The sequence below is a fragment of the Ursus arctos genome, unplaced genomic scaffold, assembly GCF_023065955.2.
Source record: "Ursus arctos isolate Adak ecotype North America unplaced genomic scaffold, UrsArc2.0 scaffold_10, whole genome shotgun sequence".
In the NCBI taxonomy this organism is placed as follows: domain Eukaryota; kingdom Metazoa; phylum Chordata; class Mammalia; order Carnivora; family Ursidae; genus Ursus; species Ursus arctos.
The window spans coordinates 10,829,806-10,853,955 of NW_026622764.1; the positions used below are offsets into that span (position 1 = coordinate 10,829,806).

The window sequence follows — 24,150 nt, forward strand, 5'->3', positions numbered from 1 at the left end:
AGCGGCTGCTTTCGGCTCAGGGCGTGATCCTGGCATTATGGGATCAAGCCCCACATCAGGCTCTTCAGCTAGGAGCCTGCTTCTTCCTCTCCCACTCCCCCTGCTTGTGTTCCCTCTCTCGCTGGCTGTCTCTATCTCTGTCACATAAATAAATAAAATCTTTAAAAAAAAAAAAAAAAAAAAAAACAGTTGTAGTGTTAGCCTGTTTCCCCTACTTAAACGTTGAAAAATTAGACATGAAAACTATGAACTTGCCATTTAAAAACAATCAACTGTTGCAGTATTTTCCTACTGCAATACTTACATTTCCATTTATGAAACTAACATATAAGGCATATAAGATTTTTTACTCCGAGTTACATTTTAGATGTTCGCCTCCTGAAAATAAACATTGCAACATTAACAAGACATCTGAAAAGCATGTCTTGTTCATATTACCCATATTGTAAAGCTGATTAGATATGATGGTACTCTTTCTGATCACATGTTAAGGAAGCAAAATAAACCATTAGAGAAAGTCACGCTTTTGGCTTTCTTGAGCAGAAAGCAAACAGCAGATGTGGCTCTACTGCTGAGGCCTAAATTAAACTTCGAACATTCCAACTAGGATTATCATCCTAAACTAAAGTCCTTTTAGTAAAGGGCTTAAAGCAGATCGTACTAAGAGGAAGTTTTGACTGAGCATGCACTGCTTCCACTGCGGGGCCTGGTCAGTCTTACTCTAAATTATGTATTTTAATACCTGGTACACTCATTTCCTTTCCACTCTCAGCAAAAAAGTGACTAAAAGTCTTTAAAATATGAAACTACCATCTCTGCTATAGAAGGATATGAATGACCATCTTAAAACTTAGACCATCTCTTTTGACACTAGTTTTTTTCAAAGCTTGGAAAGGGACAGTCTACCTCTAGATCAGTATGTTACGGGTAAGAGAGTCTATGTTCTGTGAATGTCAGTCTCAGTACGTGGATTCCCCACAAGAAGATTTATGTGAGGGCCTGCATTCAAAGAAAGACAGCCTAAAAGTAGCAAGCACAGAGCACTTTATTAAAGCGTTAAGTACACTCTCAAGGTGGGAGAGCAGGGAAGCTCCCAGAGGTCCAACTAGCCTCTAGGTTGTTTTGGGTCTCTCTGAGCTGGGAGGAGCTGTGACAGACGGTGGGGTGGTCTCTAATGGAGGGGGCTTCCAATCATTTAGGAAAGGACTCCCACAAGTTGGGAGGAGGAGTTTTTGACCCTACAAGGTTAGTACCTGTCAAGGCAGCCTTTCTCCATGGGGGAGGGGAGGGTGGACTCTACTCACAATGCAAATGTATTATAATGAGTCTAAGGGTTACCCTGGGGCAGAGGTGGGAGAGGAGAGCACACGTTCTGCACCTGGGGCTCTTTGGTCTGTCAGCCCCAAGATCTTGGAAGCCACAAAGTCAGGATGTTGTGCTCCTGGACTTTCAATGTGTAGCTTATTTATCCCCATCATTGCCTCCAGCTCATGTCTCTATCATCCCCCTTGAAGGACTTGGGACTCTGTCTCAGGTTGTGTCTAGCTTCTACCTAACAAGAATACAAAGCTAGAAATTTAAGAATGGGAAAAGGTAGTCATGCTATTGGGGGCTAGAATACCAACACTGAAATATAAACATAAAAAAAGTCAAAATATAAATAATTTTGGACAATCCAAGCCAACAGTCATCTTAATGAGAACACAGTATAGAGAACTACCTGTATTTTGATATGAGAAAAACAACAAAAGGTTACTATCAGACTTGATGTAAAAACAGTGATTGTCCACAATTCAAACCTTTTCCTCTCTCAATTTATCCATGAATAAAAACACCTCATGAGCTAACACAATAAAATGAACACAAGACAAGAAGAGGGTTTTTTTGTTTTTTTTTTTTTTTAAGATTTTTAAAGTAATCTTTCCACCCAATGTGGAACTCAAACTCACAACCCCAAGATCAAGAGTCATACACTCCACTGACATGAGCCAGCCAGGCATCCCAAGGAGGAGGAACTTTAAATCTATTACTAGCCTAATGGTGGTGACACAAACTTTTTTCTAAAGGACTTTGCTGTTGATAAATGCCTTAGGTTAATGATCAAGAAAGAGATTAAAGTAATAGTTTTCTCATTATTTCATGAATATCTTGAAAGGAATATAAATTACCACTGAAGCTATCAGTTAAAACAAATTAGTAAAGAGGTCAGAAACCATTTTTAAAAACTACATATGCAAATTAAGTTTATTTAATTGTTTGATTTAATTGCTTTTAAGTACACGATAACCATTTTAAATGTATCTGTCAAATAAACAAGATAAATACTTAACCTTTATTTTCAGGAAATTAGAGAAGCTTGAAAGGGTTCTCTTCTTTTTTTAAAAAAGGGAAGACAGTCACAATAAAGCTAAATGAACAACATAGCTCTAGATAAAACAAATTACAAATACTGAAAATCCTCTGTATTATATTACTATACAATAAAAGCTGACATTACCAATAGGTCCTATTATCAAAAGTAGTATGCAAGAATGAAAAACAGTAACTTTAAACATTAAAACATTAAAGTACAACTACTTATATTTCATCCCCTAAAGTTCCAATAATCAACATTCTCGTGGGATTTTTTTCTACTCCCTCATAGTTTATTACTGCTAAAAATGCCTGCTGTGGTAAAAACCCCAATAAAATTATGTATGATTCACTGCTTTATACTATTCCTTGTGTTCATGTCCAATTAGTATTAGCCTATCTTTCATTTATCAAACTTTCAGCTGAACACGAAGCATTTAGGAAGGTTAAACAATTAACTGGAATTCAGCTGCGGGAAAATGTGCTCTCATAAGGCAGCACAGTATAAACATTTCATCAATCTTTGAATCGAACTTCCTCAAGCTTTGCTCAAATCTATTTGGCAGTCAGCAACCAGTCTAGCAATTTTTAAACTCCAGGTTTTTAAAACCTTGGGGGAAAAAAGTTAAGACACATATTAAAGACATTATGATGCTTCCATCTTGCTTAAAACAAGAGTGAATAATTAGGTTTGTTTTGTTTTGTTTTGTAATGGTATATATCCTTTTCAGGCCAAGCGGGGGAAAAAAAACTTACATCTTTTACTTTTTTTTTTTTTAAACTACAAATAAGGTTCTGATTCAAATAAAGCAAAAACATACTTACAGAACTAGCATCAACATCACTGTGGATGGCAACCGTCTTAATGCCCATCTTCTTGCAAGTTTTAATAACCTATTTTAAAATATATAAACGTTATCTATTAACAAGGATTTGGATTTAAAGGGATTTAATAATAATAAAATTCACAAAGTAAAATGGAAATCCTTTAGAATTCTACTCACCCTACATGCAATTTCTCCTCTATTAGCGATAAGAATTTTATCAAAAGTCTAAAGAGAGAAAAAACACACGTAAGAAATTGTTACTTTCACTTTGGAAAACAAGCTTTTCCACAAGATTGGACATGATCCCAAAAAACATGACTCCCTAGAGTAGTATTAAATATCATACATATGTTCATCTATAACCAGGTTGTGACTAAACTTATCTGGTCGTATCTGGCCCTATAATTATTCTGTTAAACCATCAACTGATTAGGTTCAGCAAATCATAAGTGGACTAAGGGGATATTTATAAATTCTCTTGCAAAAGATAATCTTCAAGTGATATTTCTGAATGCTAAAAAACTTTAGATAGAATTGCTTGACCACTTACTCAATAATTTATAATCTAAATTCAGGGAAATTCTAAATGTCATGAGTTGTTTATCAAAGGAAAGTCTGATATAATTTTTACACCATCTTTTTTGGGCATTAAATGATATTTTCAGTAACTTAGAATAGAAACTAATTATGCTTATATCCAAAGATTCCTAGACCAAGCAGGTTATGCTATTTGAATACAATCTTAAGTTAGAATAACCACATTTTGAAGGGCTGAGCCCTCATAATAGAGTAGTTCCATTCTGAGTGGAGCTAGAGACCTCAATTCTAAGCCCAGCTTTGCCACTAACAATAATCTATCTGACTTGAAGCAAATCAATCTCTGTAGGTCTTTACTCCCACATATAAACTGATTCTAAAGGGAAACTATTTAATAAGGTTCTCTTACTATTCTAAAATTGTACAGGCTAATCCTTTTAAAGAAACACACAATTGTAAGTAATTTGGTTACATTTTAGTACACAATTATTTCTGGGTTAGTGAATTGTTGTAAGTTAAACAGAACTATAGAAAAAGTTTTAGTTACATTTCTAAAAAAAAAAGTTATAGCTATATATAATCCTAAAAGTCCTCTTATGTAACTGAAAGCAATATTTTAACCCAACAGGGAGTCACAATCTCAGCACTGGAAAAGGCTTTCAAAGTCTTGTTTTAACCTTTATGTCACACATGGCTTATTCCACCAAACTGAGACAAGCCTGTGCCTTAAAAATTGGTAAACTCCTAATTTGATAGAATTCTGAATCATGCAGAGCCTTGAGCAGATGGACCCTTAAAATATCCTAATCTTACCTCAAGCCTGAGACTGCAAAATCATCTGCCATTCTATACCCAAATGATCATGGTAAATCCCTGTTGAACGGTTAAGAATACACAAAGAAAAAAGTATTTATACTTCTTTGAACTGCATTTTAAAATGTACATTTTTATAAGTATTAGAGGACATCTGATTTAAAAAAAACAGCACAAAGAAGTTACACATTCAGCAACTATTATAGCAAATATAAAAATTATAACATTATAGGGATTAAGAACTCCATCCTAATTTTTATCTGAGTGGCAGAATATATTTAAGAGCCAGTCTGGAACCAAAGTGCCCAGGTTGGAATCCCAATACTACCATGTGTTCTTGTGTGGGCAAGCCACCCTTTCTTTTTTTCTCCTTCCTTACAAATTTTTATTTAAATTGTTAGTTAACATATTCTGTCATCTTGGTTTCAGGAGTAGAATTTAGTGATTCGTCACTCATATCTAACACCCAGTGCTCATCACAAAACGGCAAGTCACCCCTCTTGACCCTCATTTCCTTGTATGTAAAATGAGAGTAATAATAGCACCTGCCGAAAGAGGCTGAGAGAATGTGAATTAACACCCTTAAAGTGTCTAGCACACAATATACACTGGAGAGGTGTTAGCAATAGCTATTATTATTCACTCCTTTGGGCCACACACGACACTGTTTGTGACAAATCTAGGAGTGTGAACCTATCTAACAGGGAAAAGTCTGTATCAAAATGAGTATCCGCACCTAACACATCTTCTCTGTGCAGGGCTTGTAATGGTCAATTTTATGTGCAACCTGACTGGGCCACAGGGTGCCCAGAAGAAATGCTACTTCTGTGTGTGTCTGTGAGGGTGTTTCCAGAGGAGACTGACATGTGCATCAGTGGACTCAGCCCGGTACACTGCCCTCCCCAAAGTGGGTGAGCATTTTCCCATCCACTGAGGGCTCGAGAGATAAAAACTAAAGGAAGGGAGTGTTTTTTCTGCTTTCATCATTAAGCTGGGACATGGGTCTTCTCCCTCCTGGGACTTACTGACACCACTGGCTCCCAAGTCCTCAGACCTTTGGACCTGGACTAGAATTACACCACCAGCTTTCCTGTGTCTCTGGCTTACAAGGGGCAGATCATGGGACTTGGCCTCAATTGTGAGTCAGCAGATCTCTACGTATCTCCTACTGGTTCTATTTCTCTAAAGAACCCTGACTAATACAGCACTGTTAATACCAATTAGTGCACAAGCTAAATAAAGCTGATCATATCAATTAACATTCCATACATATGATATTCTTCTAAATAAACATATGTATATGGTTCAGGGTTTAAAAGGTACCAAAGGTGATAATACTATACAGACACCCAGGTCTTTGCTCCAAAGGCAACTGCTATTACCAGTTTCCTGTATATTCTTTCAGATAAGCTATGCATATAAAAGAATATACAAATAAATTTATACCAATTTTCAAACTCCCTGTGCATCAAAAATTACAGGGAAACATCAAGTGCATTTGACAACTTCAATGTACAATACGGTGCAATCACGACAAAATGTGCTAAGTGGTATAATACAACTACACCCAAGAGGCTGTGGTCAGTGCAGAGAAGGAAGAGTGAATGGCATGTGCAAAAGCAGGGACACTGAAAGCAGAGGGTAGCACTGAAAAATTAGTCTTTTTTTTTTTTTAAAAAAGCAAACTCCCCTGACACAGAGCCCAACGCAGGGCTCAATGCCAAGACCCATGAGATCATAACCAGAACCGATATCAAGAGTCAGATGCTTAACAGACTGAGCCACCCAGGTGCCCCAATGAGTAGTTTTTAACATAGCTGAAGCACAAATATGTGCAGGGGAGTTTTAGCAAACCAAGCTAGGGTAAAAAAAGGCCAGCTTTGAAAGGACTTATATGCCAGTTAAGGAGCTGGACTTTATCCTGTATGTGGAGAGCCACATATAAGGCACTCTAAAGATATTCTAAGGGAGACAAACAAAACAACCTTTAAATCAGGAACTTGAATCCTGAAGACAGAAGGGCTCTCAGGTACCATGAGAGATAAAGAAGGACTTTTGCAACAGTGGTTATATAGCTGTGCTAATGATGTCACCCAGAGTAAGAAAGACAATGGATATTTCCTGAGGATTTTTTTTTTAAAGTTATCTCCTTTTATTCCATTCTCTATCCCTCCTTCCTACTTTCGCTTCCACATACTTACATCTTCATAGCTGGGGTCTAAAACCACCAAGGACCCTTCACTCCTTTCAGAGCCTGAGAGAAGCGCTGAGCTGGCCCATTCCCCTGGGTACTTGAAGGAATAACCACAGAACTCCACAGAGTAGTCACCTACCAACATTACTGAGAAGGGGTCCATCACAGTGCAAAAATCTACTGCCTCAGGAGAAGCCCAGGCTTGAGTTCACAGCCCACTTACACTTACTACCCGTTGGATTTTGAGCCTGTTTCCAAATGTACAAAACTGAGTTGTTAAGACTAATATTAAGCAGGGGCACCTGTGTGGCTCAGTCGGTTAAGTGCCTGACTCTTGATCTCACCTCAGGTCTTGATCTCAGGGTTATGAGTTCAAACCCCATGGTAGGCTCCACGCCCCCACCCCCAAAAAAAGACTAATATTAAGCATTAAGCAGCTGACCTTTAGGACACACGCTTTCTATATGCCAGGTACCAGAACAAATCCCTTCTGTGCACTCTCTCATTTCATCCTCACATTAGCCTTAGGAGGTCGGTTGAGAACATTCCCAATTTACGAATGAGAAAACTAAGGCCTGATGAGGCCAAATCACTTGCTTAAGTCACTTACAAAGTGCATAGGGGTAAAGCCAGAGCTTGCACCCAGATATTCATGTCAAAACACACCAAGGTGACATGATCGGAATATAATGGTACCGGCTTTAAACACTGTATTATTATAAATTATAAATAAATTAATAAGATCACATTTGTCATGCCAGGCACGCCACAGTACTATACTGGCTCACACTAACTTAAGGCCTACTAAAACCTCCTGGTCTTTTTCTAAGCAGATTACTATCAAATCTTCACTGTTCTTATGAATACACCTGAGACGAGTTGACACGTTAAAACTCAAGTTGAAAAAATAGTATTTTTAGTAATGATTAAATTTCACCTGATTTTCATTTGATAGGACTCACTGATAAAATGTAGAGTAAAAAAGGAGTCAAAGGCAAGTTCAGATGAGAATCGATTTATTTAACAAAGATCCGATCTACCTGCACTTAAGACAGGAACAATAAAGTAGAATAAGGAGTACAGTATTTAATGAATGGCTAGAAGCAAGAATTCCTAGGAGTAGAAAAGCCCAATTAAATGCTGCCCTCAAATGAAGGGCAAGCCTTCAATTCGGTCTGAAAGTCCAACACCAGTAACCACCAGTAGGAGCCAAAAAGTATCAGAGACTTTTTCATAACTAAGCACACTACACAGTTTCTCCACAATTACCTCAGGAAAAGGTACAGCAAAGAAGATAGCAAATGAAAGGTACAGCAAAGAAAAGACAAAAGAAATATAGAAAAAAAATTAAACTTCCTTACAACTTATGGCCCACTGACAAGGGCTTGGGACAGGCAGAGTGACCTTCTACCAGGAACTCAACTGCCTCAATGTCAATACTTTGCTAAAGGCAAAAGGCAACCTTAGCTTGGCATTAGCCCCACCTTCAGTACCCTGTAAGTCTTCTTTAGTTTATAAAAATCCCTCTGGAACTTTCCTTTATCTCTACCCCACCAAGATATATGTTAGCAATCATCCTCCAAACATTCGGCCCACTGATATCCACCTGAAGAGGTCTCATGACTAAGGTTTCACTAGACAATAGTAAATGACCCTCAAGGGCCTGGAAACCTTGCTTCCAAATTTCTTACTCACTTCTGTTATCCCTAACCCTCTCCCAACGTGAAAGTATATAATCAGTCCCTCCTCACACCCCCACTGCAGCTCTTTATGCCCACCGGTCCTGTCCCCATGCTTTAATAAAACCACCTTTTTTGCACGTCTTAAGAATTCTTTCTTGACCATTCGCTCCTGGACCCCAACATCTCACATCAGCAAAGGCCGCAGGCAGATCTGATTTCAGAAATTTACAACAAAATATGTACCTTAGTAGATTCCAAGGGGAGGGGAATAAGCTCTTTACATTTCCTAAACCAAGACAGTTACATACTTTTTTAGTAATTATCAATGGTCACCAATGTGAGAGGTCAATCAGCTATTATTTTAAGGTCACTACGAGGTTCTGGCAAAAACAAGTCTCAAACCAAACTCCGCCACACATACAGACATTTATGCACAGACATAAAAAGGATCTTAAGTGGGGCACCTGGGTGGCTCAGCTGGCTAAGCATCTGCCTTCAGCTTGGGTTTTGATCCCAGAGTCCCAGGATCCAGCCCCACACTGGGCTCTCTGCTCAGCGGGCAGTCTACTTTTCCCTCTGCCCCTCACCCCGCTCTTGTGCTCGCTCTCTCATATAAATAAATAAAGTCTTTAAAGAAAAAAAAAAAACATTAAAAAGGATCTTAAAATTTGCTCGATAAGCTCAGTGAAGTCTCAACTTCCTTCACTCTGTAATGTCCCAATGGGCTGCATGAAAGGTTCACCTCAGGCAAATACATCAATATTCTGATTTGGCTAGTCATACTGTCAGACTCAAGCTATGGAGAACCCCCAAACAAGCAGCTGCATGCAGGACCTCATTTAGGGATTAAGCTTAGGTTCTATCTTAAAGGTCAAGAATGGAAGGCCAACCAGACTATTACATTCTGCTACTTCGGGGGCTAAGAATTAATATTAAGTAACAGCCAGAACACATATCTTGCATACCACTAATTTCATCAATGACAGCCCTTTTCTAACACCTATTATGCTAATGAGGAAGGCTACCAGAGTTAAGAGGGAGAAAGACAGGGGAATCCTTTGTAGTATTCTATACCGCCCCCACTCTGGAATGTAACCTCCTAAAGTGTTTTTAGTTAAGACAGCTCACTACCTCTAGACTGGAACTCAACACATGTGTGCAGAAATATACAGATATACATGCACCCCAAGGCATACTGTCTATGCTGAAGTTTTCATATTAAACCATGGATTTGAAGACAGCTGGGCGGCTCAGTCGGTCAAGCGTCCAACTCTTGGTTTCGGCTCAGGTCATGATCTCATGGGTCATGGGACAGATCCCCATGTCAGGCTCCATGCTCAGCAGGGAGTCGGCTTGAGATTCTCTCCCTCTACCCTTCCCCCTACTCACTCAGTCTAATAAATAAATCTTTAAAAAATTAAAAATTAAAAAACATGGATTTCATAACAGGGAGTTTATCATAGCTAATTCATCTGGACAAGCGCTAATAAAGTAACCACTAGCCACATAAGGTTACTGAGCTCTTTTCAATGTGGCTAATCAAATCAAGATACCAGAAGTATAAATTACACACTAGATTTAGAAGGTTTGGTACAAAACAAAAAGAAGAATGTGAAGTGTCTCAATGATACTTTTTAAAATTAATTTCTTTTTTTTAATATGGCTATTAGAAAATTATAAATGACAGGCCCTGCAATTGTGTCCACATTATATTGCTTTGAACTATGATGGCATAGACCCTTTCTCCAAGCCTCCAGAATTTTTTTTTAAGATTTTATTTATTTGTCAGAGAGAGAGCGAGCACAAGCAGAGGGAACAGCAGGCAGGAGGAGAAGCAGGTTCCCCGCTGAGCAAGGAGCCCTATGCAGGACTCGATCCCAGGATCCTGGGATCACGACCTGAGCTGAAGGCAGACGCTTAACCAAACTGAGCCACCCAAGCATCCCTCCAAGCCTCCAGATTCTTTTGAGTAGTTTTATACTTCAAGAGATGATTTAGAATATACCTCAGTTACTTCTTTCTCAAATACTCAGTCACCAGTTTTATCTTCCTGACATTCAACTTGAACCATCTCTTAAGCAAAACTCCCTCCTGCCCTCTTTGAGGCCTTCACTGCCACAAATTATGTTTTATCTCTACAATCACCACTTCTAGGTCCACCCATTCTCATATTACAAGCCTCAACCATTATCCTATATCAGGATTTTCATTGGAATTCCCTTGTCCCAAAATTTACAATATATAAAATTGCCTTCAAAAATCAGTCCTATAAATATTAAGTAAATGAAAAAAAATAGTTTATCTAAAATCTCTCAAATGCCCAGAATTTAAGCATATTATGTTATTCTGCTGAAAACAAGGAAAACACTATAAATTTATTCAATTTTTGGTATAGATACCAAAATTTAAGACTCGGGTTGTGGCCCACAATGAAAAAAGGAAGATTGAGCACCTATAAAACCTATGATGTTAGAGCAGCAATTATACATTAATAAAATTTAATCTGTCCAATGAACACAGCATGGAGACAAGAAAGTAAAACCATTATAACTTTGTTATTCAAAGTATTTAAATACTTACTTTTTCATTAGAATCATATCCTGCTGAACAGAGACTACGGGACACCATTAAGTGTTGTCTTGAGTAGAGTGCAACATGCTACAAAAAAATAAAAAACAAAAGTGAAATAAATTATAGACACTTGAATGGGCTTTAAAAAATATTTTTTTCAGGGTAATTCTTCCAGTATGGTTCTACCTAAAATATTGTATCAATCAATATATGTAGTTCTCAGCCATATGCCATAACTGTGGAAGATAAATCATAACTACAGACATATCCCTTTGGCACACAAGAGAAACCAAAAGGCATCAGAAGGATCTCTAAAAAACTAAAATAAGAGTCAATGGGTCAATCTTAATTCTGGAGAACTGATGGTTACCAGAGGGGAGGGGGATTAAGGAGTGCACTTGTGATGAGCACTGGGTGATGCATGGAAGTGTTGAATCACTATACTGTACACCTGAAACGAATATAACACTGTGTTAACTGGAATGAAAACAAAAACTTAAAAAAAACAAAGGTCAATGGGTCAAATAAAATTTCAAGAAAGGTCTGATTATGTAGACTGACATGGCAGAATCAGAAGGTCACATACCACACAGAACTTTATACAACATAAAACAAGAGTCTTAGTCTTTAAGGAGCTTCCATTTTAACAGGGACTGGAAAATAATACAATTTTTTGTTTGCTGATGTCTTGAACATGATTTCTTATTTTAGTTTTTCCTAGTACAGTGAAAAAGTACAAGTACAGTGAAAAGGTAATAGAAATAATCAAGTTCACCTCTAATTCATTATTATAAATGTTTGTGGAAAAATATATCTTCTTTAAAACATGAAGAATCATTAATAAAATTTATAGTCAAAGGTTTAAAAAAAACAATTTACCCAGTAGTCGCTGATAAAGCTAGACTAAAAAAAGAAGAAGAAGAAAATAAGAGAAAAGTGGTGGGAGTGAAAGGCAACCAGTACTACCTCTTAGAACTTTCTAAGAGGACAACTCAGTTAAAAAGCAAATGTTTTTATGGCACCGTTTTTCAATAAACTCAAAGATTCATATAATTTGTAAAGCATCAAGCCCCAAATTACCAAAAGTAATCTTAATACAAAAGTGAAGATAAGAGGGGCACCTGTGTGGCTCAGTCGGCTAAGCAGCTGCCTTTGGCTCGCGTCAAGACCCCAGGGTCCTGGGACTGAGCCTCCCTGCTCAGCGGGGAGTCTGCCATTCCCTCTCCCTCTGCACCCCCCTCCCTTGTGTTCTCTCACGGCTCTCTCATGGCTAGCTGGCTCACGCTCTCACTCTCAAATAAATAAAATCTTTTTTAAAAAGTGAAGGTAATAGATAAGAAAGGTACACTTTATACAATGAAGCCCACAGTATCAAGTAAAAGACTAGTTAAGACAATATTCTGACACTGGAAAACACGCTCCAGTACTCCATCCCTTTTAAAGACCAAAACTCACTCTTGCACACCTTCAGACATCCCTGTAAGTACAAGACTATTAGGCCCAATTTTAAAAATGAGTAAATGGAGTCTAGATAATTTTAATTTGTCAAAAGTCCTCGGGCTAGGTTATAATGGTTGCAAGATTTAAGCACAGATCTATTCAAAGCATTCTGGAGTTTATTTTGAGAAACTAAAATGATGGCACCTCCCACATTATTACCAATGTCTCTGCCAAGATAGGATTTGAGGAGAAAAAAAATTTACCAGGAGGGTCTCACCACTCTCTATGTGCCCAAATAAAAATCCAGTCTTCACTGCCTTTAGCAAAACAGCTATAATTTAGCAACTTTACTCCTACATCAGACTTAATAGGATAAAGGTAGTACTTCCTCCCTGGAAAAATCAGGTCTTGTGTTTACAGCCTCAGCCAAAGCAGAAAACAAACTCTAAGAATAAAGAAAAGCAAAAGCTCCCCGGGAATTTCTCAGATTTATTCTGCTGCAAGGCAGCACTGGGATATTTACACAAAGTAAACAGCATACCAGCTTCCTATCCATTTTATAAAATATAACAACAAAATAGTTTACATTTTTACAAATTCTCCCTAACACTGTAAGGCACATAATGGTCAGCTGCATGAACAGATCAACATAATGCTTTTACAAAAGACAAAAATCAAAACTGTGTCTTTCATCACTAACAAATAAAAAATTTTTTTAAATCCCCTATAGCCTTTAAGATTTTAATTTCACAGAGAGAGAGAGAACACAAGCAGGGGGAGCAGCAGGTAGAGGGAGAAGCAGTCTCCCTGCTGAGCAAGGAGCTCAATGTGGGACTAGATCCCAGGACCCTGGGATCATGACCTGAGCCGAAGGCAGACGTCCCCTATAACTGATCCCTGATGGCAAAAACCAAATGTGCGTCTTCCAGAGACAAAACACAACCTGGGATGGACATTTTAGGTATTCTAATTAGCTTCGGAGAGTGAGAACAACATTGATGTTTATGTCTGGGGAAGGGAACACTTAAAAAAGCAGGCTAACACCCAGCAAAGAACTACAGGAAAAGAAATCAAGAAATCTGAATTCTACCCCTAACTCTAGGACTTGAGCAAACCACTCTGACCCCTCTGCTCTCTGCTAAGAAATGAAAGCCTGGATGACTTATCTATAAGGTCTCTTACTAACCTAAACCACTATTATCCAAAAAACAAGAGCACAGCACAGGGATATCTAACACGTACCAACTTCTGACGTTCATGGGAGTATATGCAATCAATCCAAAGTCAACCAAAGGCCAAGAACGTGGTGACCCAGATCTTACTGCTGACCTACTCTGAAAGGAACAAACATGCAGAGCTGCTTGGTGGAAATAGAGCTAACTTCACAGGTTTAACAAATATGAATTATGCATTAAGTTTCTAGGCTACCTCTGGTAATAAAAACCTCGGGACTCTATTTCATTAGATGAGCCCATGAAGAATAAGATAAATTTACCCCAAAAGGAAAGAGTTTCTCTTCTAGAACCATTCAGAAATCTCAAGTGGCCAAGCTCTGAGCAATATTTGGGTCAGGTGACTCAATTATACTATAGTTACTTTCAGGAAACTATCAGTAACCTAAAACTAGAATTAAATATGTTTATGCCACAGTTCCTAAAACTAAATCCACTCTATTACAGGTTACACCTGGCCAAAATGTAGGCGCTGTAGCACTGTACCTAAGTGATCGAGCTGGTTTTATGGAATCTTCTTATTACTATTTAAAATACTTGATTCTGAAGACCTGAGACTATATTTTATATTTAAATATAAAGTAATATATATATACACACATATATGTTTAATTTAAATAAATTTAATTATAAAAATTAATTATAAATTTAATTTATAATTATTTTCGGTCTTGCTGGTCTGGGTGTGCCAGACCATTTATAATTAATTGAATAAATTAAATTACATTTAAATAAATTAAATGAATACATATATAAAATATATATAGCTTGTACCCATGTGAATTTGTGATAATGTGGCCCGAAATTTTAAAAGACATGGATTCCCTCATTAGCCAAATAACTAACTAAATGGTCCAAGCAGAACTATAACGAAAAAACAAGTGTTGGGGCCATTTCCACAGCGAGTCTGAACTGGTTTGTATTTGGCCCCTTAAAGACTTTCTCTGTTCCTGTTTACTCCTGGCAGACCTTCACGGAAGCCCCAGGTTACAAAGAATACAGGTCAAAAATCAGACAATTTTGTAGAAATATAAGATAAAACTTTTCTATTTATTTTTGTAATTTCTACACCCAGTGTGGGGTTGGAACACACAAGACCAAGATCAGAAGTTGCATGCTCCAGCAACTGAGCCAGCCAGGCACCCCTAATTTTTTTTTTTTAATACAGAGGACAGTTAGTAGAAATCTGCTAATTTGCACCTCTACACAGAATTTTATGATTTTTGTTAAGCATATAACAAACTGGTTACAAGCCCAGCACCAAAAAATATATATATATATTTTAAGCAGACTCCATGCTGGGGGCTTGAACTCACAACCATGAGATCAAGACCTGAGCTGAGGGGCGCCTGGGTGGCACAGCGGTTAAAGCGTCTGCCTTCGGCTCAGGGCGTGATCCTGGAGTTCCAGGATCGAGCCCCACATCAGGCTCCTCTGCTGTGAGCCTGCTTCTTCCTCTCCCACTCCCCCTGCTTGTGTTCCCTCTCTCACTGGCTGTCTCTATCTCTGTCAAATAAATAAATAAAATCTTTAAAAAAAAAAAAAAAAAAGACCTGAGCTGAGATGAAGAGCTGGACACTCAACCGACTGAGCCACTCAGGCGCCGCCCCCTCCAAATTTTTTTAAGATACTTCCTAAAACCAGGAGTCCTACGGAAAGACCTATATCAACTCCAATTATGAAGAAAATTTAGCCTATCACACCCCAAGAGAGAAAGGTCAGTATGTACAAAATAACTTCCCAATAACCTCTGACCACTGGTTCTCTTCTACAAGATGAAGATTTCCTGTATTTTCCACACCTAGAAAAGAAACGACTAACAGTGTGGCACATGGCAAGTAGAACCTTCAAAGTCACAAGACCTGAGTCAGCTCTTAGCTCCACTGCCTCATAGTTATGCACCACTGAGCAAATCATTTCTCTGGACCCCCGTTTCCGTTCAGTAAAATGTAAGGACACCTCCTGGCTTTTCTACAGTTGTTAAAATGATCACATAAACCTTTATAAACTGTAAAGCACCAACAAAATGTAAGAGATTACTCAATAACTAGATCCAATTATGCAGCTATCCCCTTCTTAAAGCTGTACCAGACCATCTGGGAGTTACCACTAGAGTAATAATCAAGAGCTCTGGTCCAGACTCAGATTTGCACGTTATAGTAAGCACACAATAACTGCCACCACCCCCCCAAAAAAAGGGAGAAATGCTACAGCTTTTCAACAAACTGGATACAAGCCTACCCCCCATTGCAAACGGGGAAACAAATATGCTTTTCTAACATAGCACCTACTTTCACATTCTGGACATGGCCTCAGGTGGCAACCCAAACTAGTAAATCTAGTAGCGGTTATCTTAAGTAAAAAAAAATTAAAAAAAAAAAAAAAGGACAATGTAAACACTAATTTGAAAACGAACGCTAGTGCAAAAACCAAAACTACTGTTATTCCTAACACAGCCACAGCGGCATTCAAATGGATACTACAACAACCTGTTAACAAGCTAATTCATTATCAGGATGCATTCTGCTTCAAAGCAGCAGCTATCCTCAAAACTGGGGATTAATGGAGCCATAAGGTGATCTTACCAACGTAAACTTCAACATTAGCTAGTGATTCAGCTTCAAAATCTCCAAGAAAAGCTCCCCTCCATGTTTCAGGACACGGAGCTGGGAAGCATCAGCAGCGTATTTATTGCATCATTTTAACAGCCCCAGAGCGACCTTCTGAGGGAACGCCCTCTAAAAACACTGAAGTCAGGCTTTTTCACTTAAGCATGGCTCCTTCTTCAAAACAGACATTGTTTAGTCTTTGGGGCCTCACTAGCCAGCCCAATCTTCCACGGTTGGACACAACCTTCTGTCAAAAGCGAGGCTGAATACCTGGTATTTTGAGAGATGATCAAATCTCAAGATTTCGCTGGCTCTGCCTCCACAAAGTTAGATCACCAGGAAACCAGATACATCAACTTGAAAATTTCATCATCCCACCTGGCTCCCCTACCAGGCCATTCTTCCCACCCCCACCTGTAGCAGGTGTTGCTGGGGCCCATCCAGAGCCTCCGCAGCAGCAGCAGCGCGGCATCCCCAGCTGCTGTGTGGACTACTCGCAGTTCACACCTGCTCCCTAGCCTGGCCAACGTGCCTTAACCACACAGGAGTCCTCCATCAAGCCAGGGAGCGACCCCTCCTCAGCCCACAGCCAATGACTGACTAGCAAGGGGGTTCAAAAGGCCATCCCCACTCACCTCAAGGTGGGATCAATTTAGTAGTGCAATCTGGTTTGTAAGAACTGACTGTCCAATATGGCAGCCACTAGCCATACACAGCTACTGAGCACTTGAAATGCACCGATCCAGATTCTAATGTGCTCCGAGTATAAAATACACACCAGATCTGGAGGCTTAACACCAAACAATGCAAAGACTTCATTAATTTTTTTTGGATTTATACACTGAAATATTTTGAATGTACTGAGTTAAATAAAATACACTAATATTAATTTCATCTTGTTTTACTTTTTTTAAAAAATGTTCTTATTTATTTGAGAGAAAGATGGCACAGGGGGGAGGGACAGAGAGAGAGGGAAAAAGAATCTCAAGCATACTCTGCACTGAGTGTGGAGCCCTACACGCGGCTCAATCTCACAACCCTGAGATCACGACCTACGCGTTGGATGCTTAAGCGACTGCGTCACCCAGGCACCCTTGTTTTACTTTTTTAATGTGAGTACTAGAAACCTTTAAATTACATTTGCAGCTCACATTACATTTCTACCGGACAGGGCTAATCTAGAGCCGGGCTTCTCGGACTTTCCCTGTGCAACAGTATCACCTGGAGGGCTTGTGAAAACATTGCTGGGCTCCATCTCCAGCTTCTAACTGACCAGTGTGGGGTGCAGCTGCAAAATCTATATTTCTAACAAGTTCCCAGGTAATGCTACTTCTGCTGCAAACTGAGTCCCCACTTTGATAACCACTGCTCCAGAGCTCCGCTGTGGGATGAGACTAAAGCTAGTCTCCACCTGGGGCCCCTTCCTTGCTTAGCTTCCTCCCCCCCCTGCTTTCTTCATGCTTTTGTTGACCACCCCCTGCACAAAATCCCTTTTCAGGCTCTGCTTCTAGAAAACCGAACCATCCCACCTCCAACAGAACTATTTTTCCACAACTATAGCTTTCACAGAGTGCCAGATCAGTGGCAACCAACCAGATGGGAAAGACTGCTGCATTTTTTGTAAAACAAGTATCAAAGTTATTTACTGGATTGCTAGTTGCCCTTTTACAATGTATTCTATGTAGTCAATGCTAGGACAAGGTTTATTCATCCTGATGAAGGAATGTTCCTTACTACTTTAAGACATGGACAGCTTTATAGCCTACTGCTTCCCTCTTTTCTGTGGCTACTACGGAGTTCAAACTACTTTTTGTGACCAAGCCATATAAATTTACCCTTTATCCTTTTATTAAGTTTGTTAATATGGTATAATAAAAAGACTGAAGTCAGATCTGAACTTGAATCCTGGATCTTCCCCTTAATTGTTGTCTGACCTTGGGCAACTTACTTAACCCCAGCTGTGAAAACGAGAATCATTTGAAGATAGTTTGGTAATTAAATGTGAATACAGCCTTCCTCCTCCTTTGCCATTTGCAGCGACCCCAGAATCATCCATCAACCCCAGAAGATGGTTTTGAACTACTTCTCCTTGCCCACAACCATCATTGCCCCACAAACAACAAATACGATCAGCCACCCCTCTGTTTTGTAAATTCAATCAGATCATTTGAATAGAACTACTGTCTCCATTTTCTCTCCCAAGCTGCAGCCTTCCCTACTCTAAGACACTATCACACCCAGGGCCTTAGGTAGACCTAAGAGTCACTCTTTTTTCTTTTTCTTTTTCTTTTTTTGTAAATTGAGCTATAATTCATTCTTTTAAAGTATACAACTGTGTGGTTTTTAGTATATTCACAAGATTGTGAATCACCACTATCTGATTCCAGAACATTTTTCATCACCCCTAAAAGAAACCCCATAGCTATTAGCAGCCTCTACCATCCCCACCTCCCCCCAGCCCGTGGCACCCACTAGTCAGCCTTCTGTCTCTATGCATCTGCCTATTCTGGACATTTCATATAAATGGAATCATACAATATATGGGGGCCTTTTGTGCCTTCCTTTCAAGGGTCCTTGATTCCACTCTTTCCCTACATCTTCCTTCTAACCCAAGAGCAAGTATCACTGGCTCTAGTCCCACAATAGATCCCAAGTCTCAGCAGTTCTCGCAAACTCCAGCGCTACCACCCTACCACCGTCTCTAGCTTGAACTTCTACAGTGGCCTCCTGACTGGCCTCCTGGCTGCCACTCTGCCCACCCCAGCCCCCACTAGGGCATTCTCCACACAGCAGTCGCAGTCTTTCCAAAACATGAATCCAATTTGCTTAAAATCCTCCAACGGACTCCCACAGTTAGACTGAATTTCACATACATGCCCCTACACGATTACCCTGTCTAGCTCATCTCCTCGAATTCCTCACTCACTCACTGCAACCACACTGGCCACATCCATCCCTTGCCTATACCAAATGCAATCACACCTCAGAGCTTTTGCTTTGGCCTTCCTATGGACTGCTAGTCCCCAAGGTTGTCACATGGCAGGCTACGTCAGTTTTCCCTTCAAATGCCACATGCTCAGAAATGTCTCCTCTATTTTCCTTAGGTAAACAGCCCCCAACACCACCACCACTCTTTATCCCATTATCCTATTTTTTTCCTTTCACACCCCTTACTGCTCTACTTGGATATAACCACAATGAGGGCAGAAACGTTCACTGTTATACCACAGCACCAGGCAGCACCTGGCACATAGCAGGTGTACTGGGTTGAATGGTGCCCCCCAAAATGATGTGTCCATGTCCTAGAAGTTGTGACCTCTTTTGGGAAAAGGGTCTTTGCTGATATATTTAAGGGTTTCAAGATGAGATCATCCGGGATCCTGTCATGGCCCTAAACCCAAAGACAAGTGTCCTTAGAAAAGAAAGAAGGGGCACCTGGGGGGCTCAGTTGGTTAGGCGTCTGCCTTTGGCTTGGGTCATGATCCCAGGGTCCCCTGCTCAGAGGGGAATCTGCTTCTCCCTCTCTCTGCCCCTCTCCTCCGTTTGAGCTCTCTCTCAAATAAATAAATAAAACCTTAAAAGAGAAGAAGAAGAAGAGGAGGAGGAGGAGGAGGAGATACACAGGGAGAAGGAAGGGAAGACCATGTGAGGGCACAGCCAGAAACTGGAGGGATGTAGCCACAAGCTAAGGGATGCCTAGAGCACCGGAAGCTCAACGAGATAAGGAGGCATTCTTCACTAGAGCCTTCAGAGGAAGCATGGCCTTGCCAACATCTTGATTTCCAAGCCTCCGTAACTGTGAAGGAATAAATGTGTGTTGTTTTAAGCCACCAGCTGTGTCCCATGGATGCTATATTAGTTTTCCTGACTAAAACTATAAGCCTATATCTTCCAACATTTTTGAAATCCACTTTTATTTTGATCTTATTAATACTGACCCCATCACAGTTTCTGTCTTCTTTTATTTTTTTTTAAGATTTTATTTATTTATTTGACAGAGATAGAGAGACAGCCAGCAAGAGAGGGAACACAAGCAGGGGGAGTAGGAGAGGAAGAAGCAGGCTCCCAGCAGAGGAGTCCAATGCGAGGCTCAATCCCAGGACTCTGGGATCACGCCCTGAGCCGAAGGCAGACACTTAATGACTGAGCCACCCAGGCGCCCCTCTGTCTCCTTTTAAAAATAAAAATGTCAATAGGAATTTAAAGTAAATCATTTTTTAAAATCATACAACACCCAGGAGTGGCTGGCTGGCTCAGTCGGTAGAGCTCACGACTCCTGATCTTTACATGTGCTGTTCTTTCCCATACAACACTCTTCTCTTTCCTCTTTGCCTACAAAAAAGGTCACTCTAACCTTCAAAACATATTTCAATTTTCACTTGCAAAGGAAAACATTCCTTTCCCTTAAGCAGTATAGCATGATTAAGGGTACCAGTTCTGGAGTTTTAAATCCTAGTTCTGCCACTTACTAATTCCATAGCTTAGAGCAGATCACATAACACGTTGTGCCTCAATTTCTTCATCTATAAATGGGGATTATATAGCTGCTGTGAGGATTTAATAAATTAATTCAAATAAAGGACCAAAACAGTATCTATTACATAGAGCTCAAAATCTTGACTTCGTCAAATCCATTTCCTTTTTCTTTTTTTTTTTTAAGATTTTACTTATTTATTTGACAGAGAGACACCGAAAGAGAGAACACAAGCTGGGGGAGTGGGAGAAGGAGAAGCAGGCTCCCCGCTGAGCAGGGAGTCCGATGCAGGACTCGATCCCAAGACCCTGGGATTATGACCCAAGCCAAAGGCAGACGCTTAATAACTGAGCCATCCAGGCGCCCTTCCATTTTATTTTCTTATAGCACCAGACCTCTCTCCCCTAACAGCATTTTACACTTATTTGTCTCTCCCTAAAATGCCTAAAAGAGCAGAAACTGTATTTGTTCCCTATCAATGGAACACAGGAAATAACCCAATAAAGATTTATTGAATAAAAAAGTAGCTGAAAGGAAGAAGCTGAGGCCCAGCAAAGTGACTTGTCTAATATCATGCAAAACTTCATCTGTGTGACTCCAAAGCCGATGCCTTTCCACTACACCAGGCTGCCTCCTACTAAATGCATATGAGTCTTGGCAACTACAATCAATGTGGCCAACAAATGATTACAGAACACAGAGAGCACTTAAAAAACAATAAATTTTGTGGCAACACAAAGAACATTGTGTATTTTGAGAGCGGCATTCCAAAGCTGACACTAAGCTAATACAGGTGCAGGCTTCCTTCCTTTTCCAGCACCAGCTCCCACACTGCTCACCTGGGCCTCAGTTCCCTCCTCTTTAAAGGAGTTGGATGGACCAGTTCATCTCTAAAGTGTCTTCCCAATTCTAGAGTTCAATGACAATAAATCACATTGTGACTATTTTTAAAAGATTTAAAAAAAAAAAAAAAAAGGAAGTTTAACAAGCAGACTGAACCAGATGACAGGTGGTTTTCAGGGAGACCTTCATTTTAAAGAATTTGTTCAAATGACTTAATAAACCGTATTAATAAAGTAAGGTAGTCTTTGCTCAGAAACAGCAAGAGACTCCATTTTCAAGAGAAAGTGTAAACAGCCACCCACAAACACTCTAACATATGAGCCAAGGCTGCTACCATGAAACCCTGGGACATACAGAACAGTGGCAAAATGTGTTTAGAACAGTACAAAAATCTAGCTAACCACTACACAGAAAAGAAAAATAAATTCACAGGATGCATATACAGTATACCCCGATGTAACACAATAAAATAGGCTCTCAACTCAAACATAAAAGGTAGCAGCAATCCTGGCATCGCAGATACTTTAAAAGTTTAGATAAACTCACAACCCTAACTCTACTTCAGCAGCAATTCAGTGTCCCTTCAAATTTGGAAAGAGGCAAGAGAAAATGTAAACTGTAAGGACCCTTAAAAATTCACCCTGGGAAGCTCGAGACCAAGCCAAAGCCGTAAGGCACGAGAACGGGTGCACGAGAAATGCACATACATCAGCCAGATGGCTGTCAGCCGCCCCCGGCGAGCGAGCCGAAAGAGCAAACCAGCCGACTCGGTGGGCCCCTCTGCCCTCCACGAGCCTCGGAGTAATGGCTGCGGCGGGCGACGCCGGCACTGCCGCGCTCCAGCGCGACCTCGGAGGGAAAGGGACGAGGGGCGCTGACTGCTGCCGAATCCGCCGCGGCGTCGCCCAGGAAACCGCCGGGCGCTCTCCGCCGCACTGCCCCCACCAGGCGGTGCCGGGCTGCGAGCCCAGCGAAGCCCAGGCGCGCGGGGCGCCCGGTCGCTCCTCACCTTCAGGCTCCACAGCGATACGCTCCACATCAGCGGCTGCGGCCATCGCCGCCCACGCCGTCCCGCCGCCACCAGCCCCGCCATCCCTACCCAGAGCCCCGCCATTGTCGCCCCTGCAGACGAGCGCTCTACTGACCTCTCACCCCGCCGAAGGGGGCGGAGAAGGGGAGAGGCAGCCCTTCGGCCAATCACGCGCCGGGACCCGCGGCCCCGCCCCCTGTCACGCAAGCCTGGAAGGGGGGCGACCCGCGGATCAGAGGAAATCCGCGGCGGGCGGGGGCGGGCCGAGTGCGGGGACCCGAGAGGGGCGGGGTTTACCAGACCCGGGGGTGAGGTAGGCGGGGAAGACGCGCGTGAGTTCTGGCGGCAGTTGGTCCACGACTGCTTGGGGTAAACCCGGTCCTGTACCGGCGGCCCCCTAGCTCTCAGACCTCTCCGCGGCAGTTAGTCACCTAAGCCCGGTGGCCACCCCGCAGTACCGAGTGTCCCAAATTCAGACATGCTCCCGAGCTATGTTCCTTTTCTTCCAAGGCATAAACTGCAAAGCACCAAGTCAAGATAAGGTTTTTGAACCAGCGCCGTGACAGAGAAAACGCTCTAGGTCTAGAAATCGAAAATCAGAGCTCAAGTTCTACCTCTGCCTCGTATTATCTACATGTCAGAGGAATTAACCAAAACCAGCGTCAGTTTCTGTTCCTTGCTAGCAGGAACCCTTATTAGTGCGACAACGAAGGGCCAGATCTTGTGCTAGATGTCTCAAATTCAATCTCATTTAATCTTTACGAGAACCCTAAAGGCACACACATTATTCCCATCTTGAAAAACTGAATTTATAGAGAGGGCAAGTCATTTAGCTAGTAAGTGGTGACCGACGCTAGGGTTTGAACCCAGGTCTGGCTATCTCCAGGAACTGGCCTTTTGCTTTGTTATATTACAAATTTGTTAACATACACAAAAGAGAGAAAGAGTGTTAACGATCACCCAGGTTCTCCTCCTTACACGCTTCAACAAATCAACATTTTGTCAATCTTGCTTCATCTATTCCCCCTTTTTCATCTTTTGCTGGAGTATTCTAAAGCATATCCCAGACATCAGGTCATCTTGCCTACAAATAGGCCAGTATCAGGGGCTCTGATCTTAATTATTTTGACACTCCTTCAGGGTCACCTTGAGAGAGTTATAAAGCTAGGAATGACCTACAGTATGTTACAGCATGGCAAATGCCCAGAGATATAAACAAAATATTCAGGAATATCAGAGAGATAACATTTAATGGAACTGTAAAATGTAAGCAGGAACTCTCATGGCAGACAAAATAAAAAGGAGTATCAGTATTTCTCATTGATGTATCTAAGGCTAGAATTATTTCCTCCAAGAAATCTTTCCCTTTTTTCTTTCTTTTTCTTCCTCCCATTGTAATCTTTGGATTGGTGCTCCTTAGATTCTGTCTTATGGAAGTTCTTTTCATGAAAGTCACGTATGGCAGAAACTACTTGTCCCATACCTATTCTCCACTCATTCCTTTAATAAGTGAGTTCCTAAGTTTCAGTGCACACAGGCCACCCAG

The 24,150-nt window shown here is 40.8% G+C and overlaps 1 protein-coding gene across 9 annotated transcripts in view; it reads right to left on the reverse strand.

The window, feature by feature from the left end:
* Positions 1 to 22,735, reverse strand: part of PCCA (propionyl-CoA carboxylase subunit alpha) — a 391,229-nt gene extending 368,494 nt beyond the window's left edge. For 3 of the 9 annotated variants that reach the window (XM_057307315.1, XM_044381922.3, XM_057307326.1), the window contains exons 1-4: positions 22,584 to 22,726; positions 10,986 to 11,063; positions 3,357 to 3,404; positions 3,178 to 3,246 (exon numbers count right to left, since the gene is read on the reverse strand). In XM_057307315.1, the coding sequence (XP_057163298.1) occupies positions 3,178 to 3,246; positions 3,357 to 3,404; positions 10,986 to 11,063; positions 22,584 to 22,688 (300 nt within the window). In that variant the 5' untranslated portion in view covers positions 22,689 to 22,726. Of the gene's footprint in view, positions 1 to 3,177; positions 3,247 to 3,356; positions 3,405 to 4,529; positions 4,590 to 8,532; positions 8,617 to 10,985; positions 11,064 to 16,233; positions 16,331 to 22,281; positions 22,476 to 22,583 lie in introns of those variants that run through there. The other 6 variants (XM_026493544.4, XM_057307311.1, XM_057307329.1 and 3 more) reach the window with 6 other exon arrangements.
* Between the last annotated feature and the right edge of the window lie 1,415 nt (positions 22,736 to 24,150).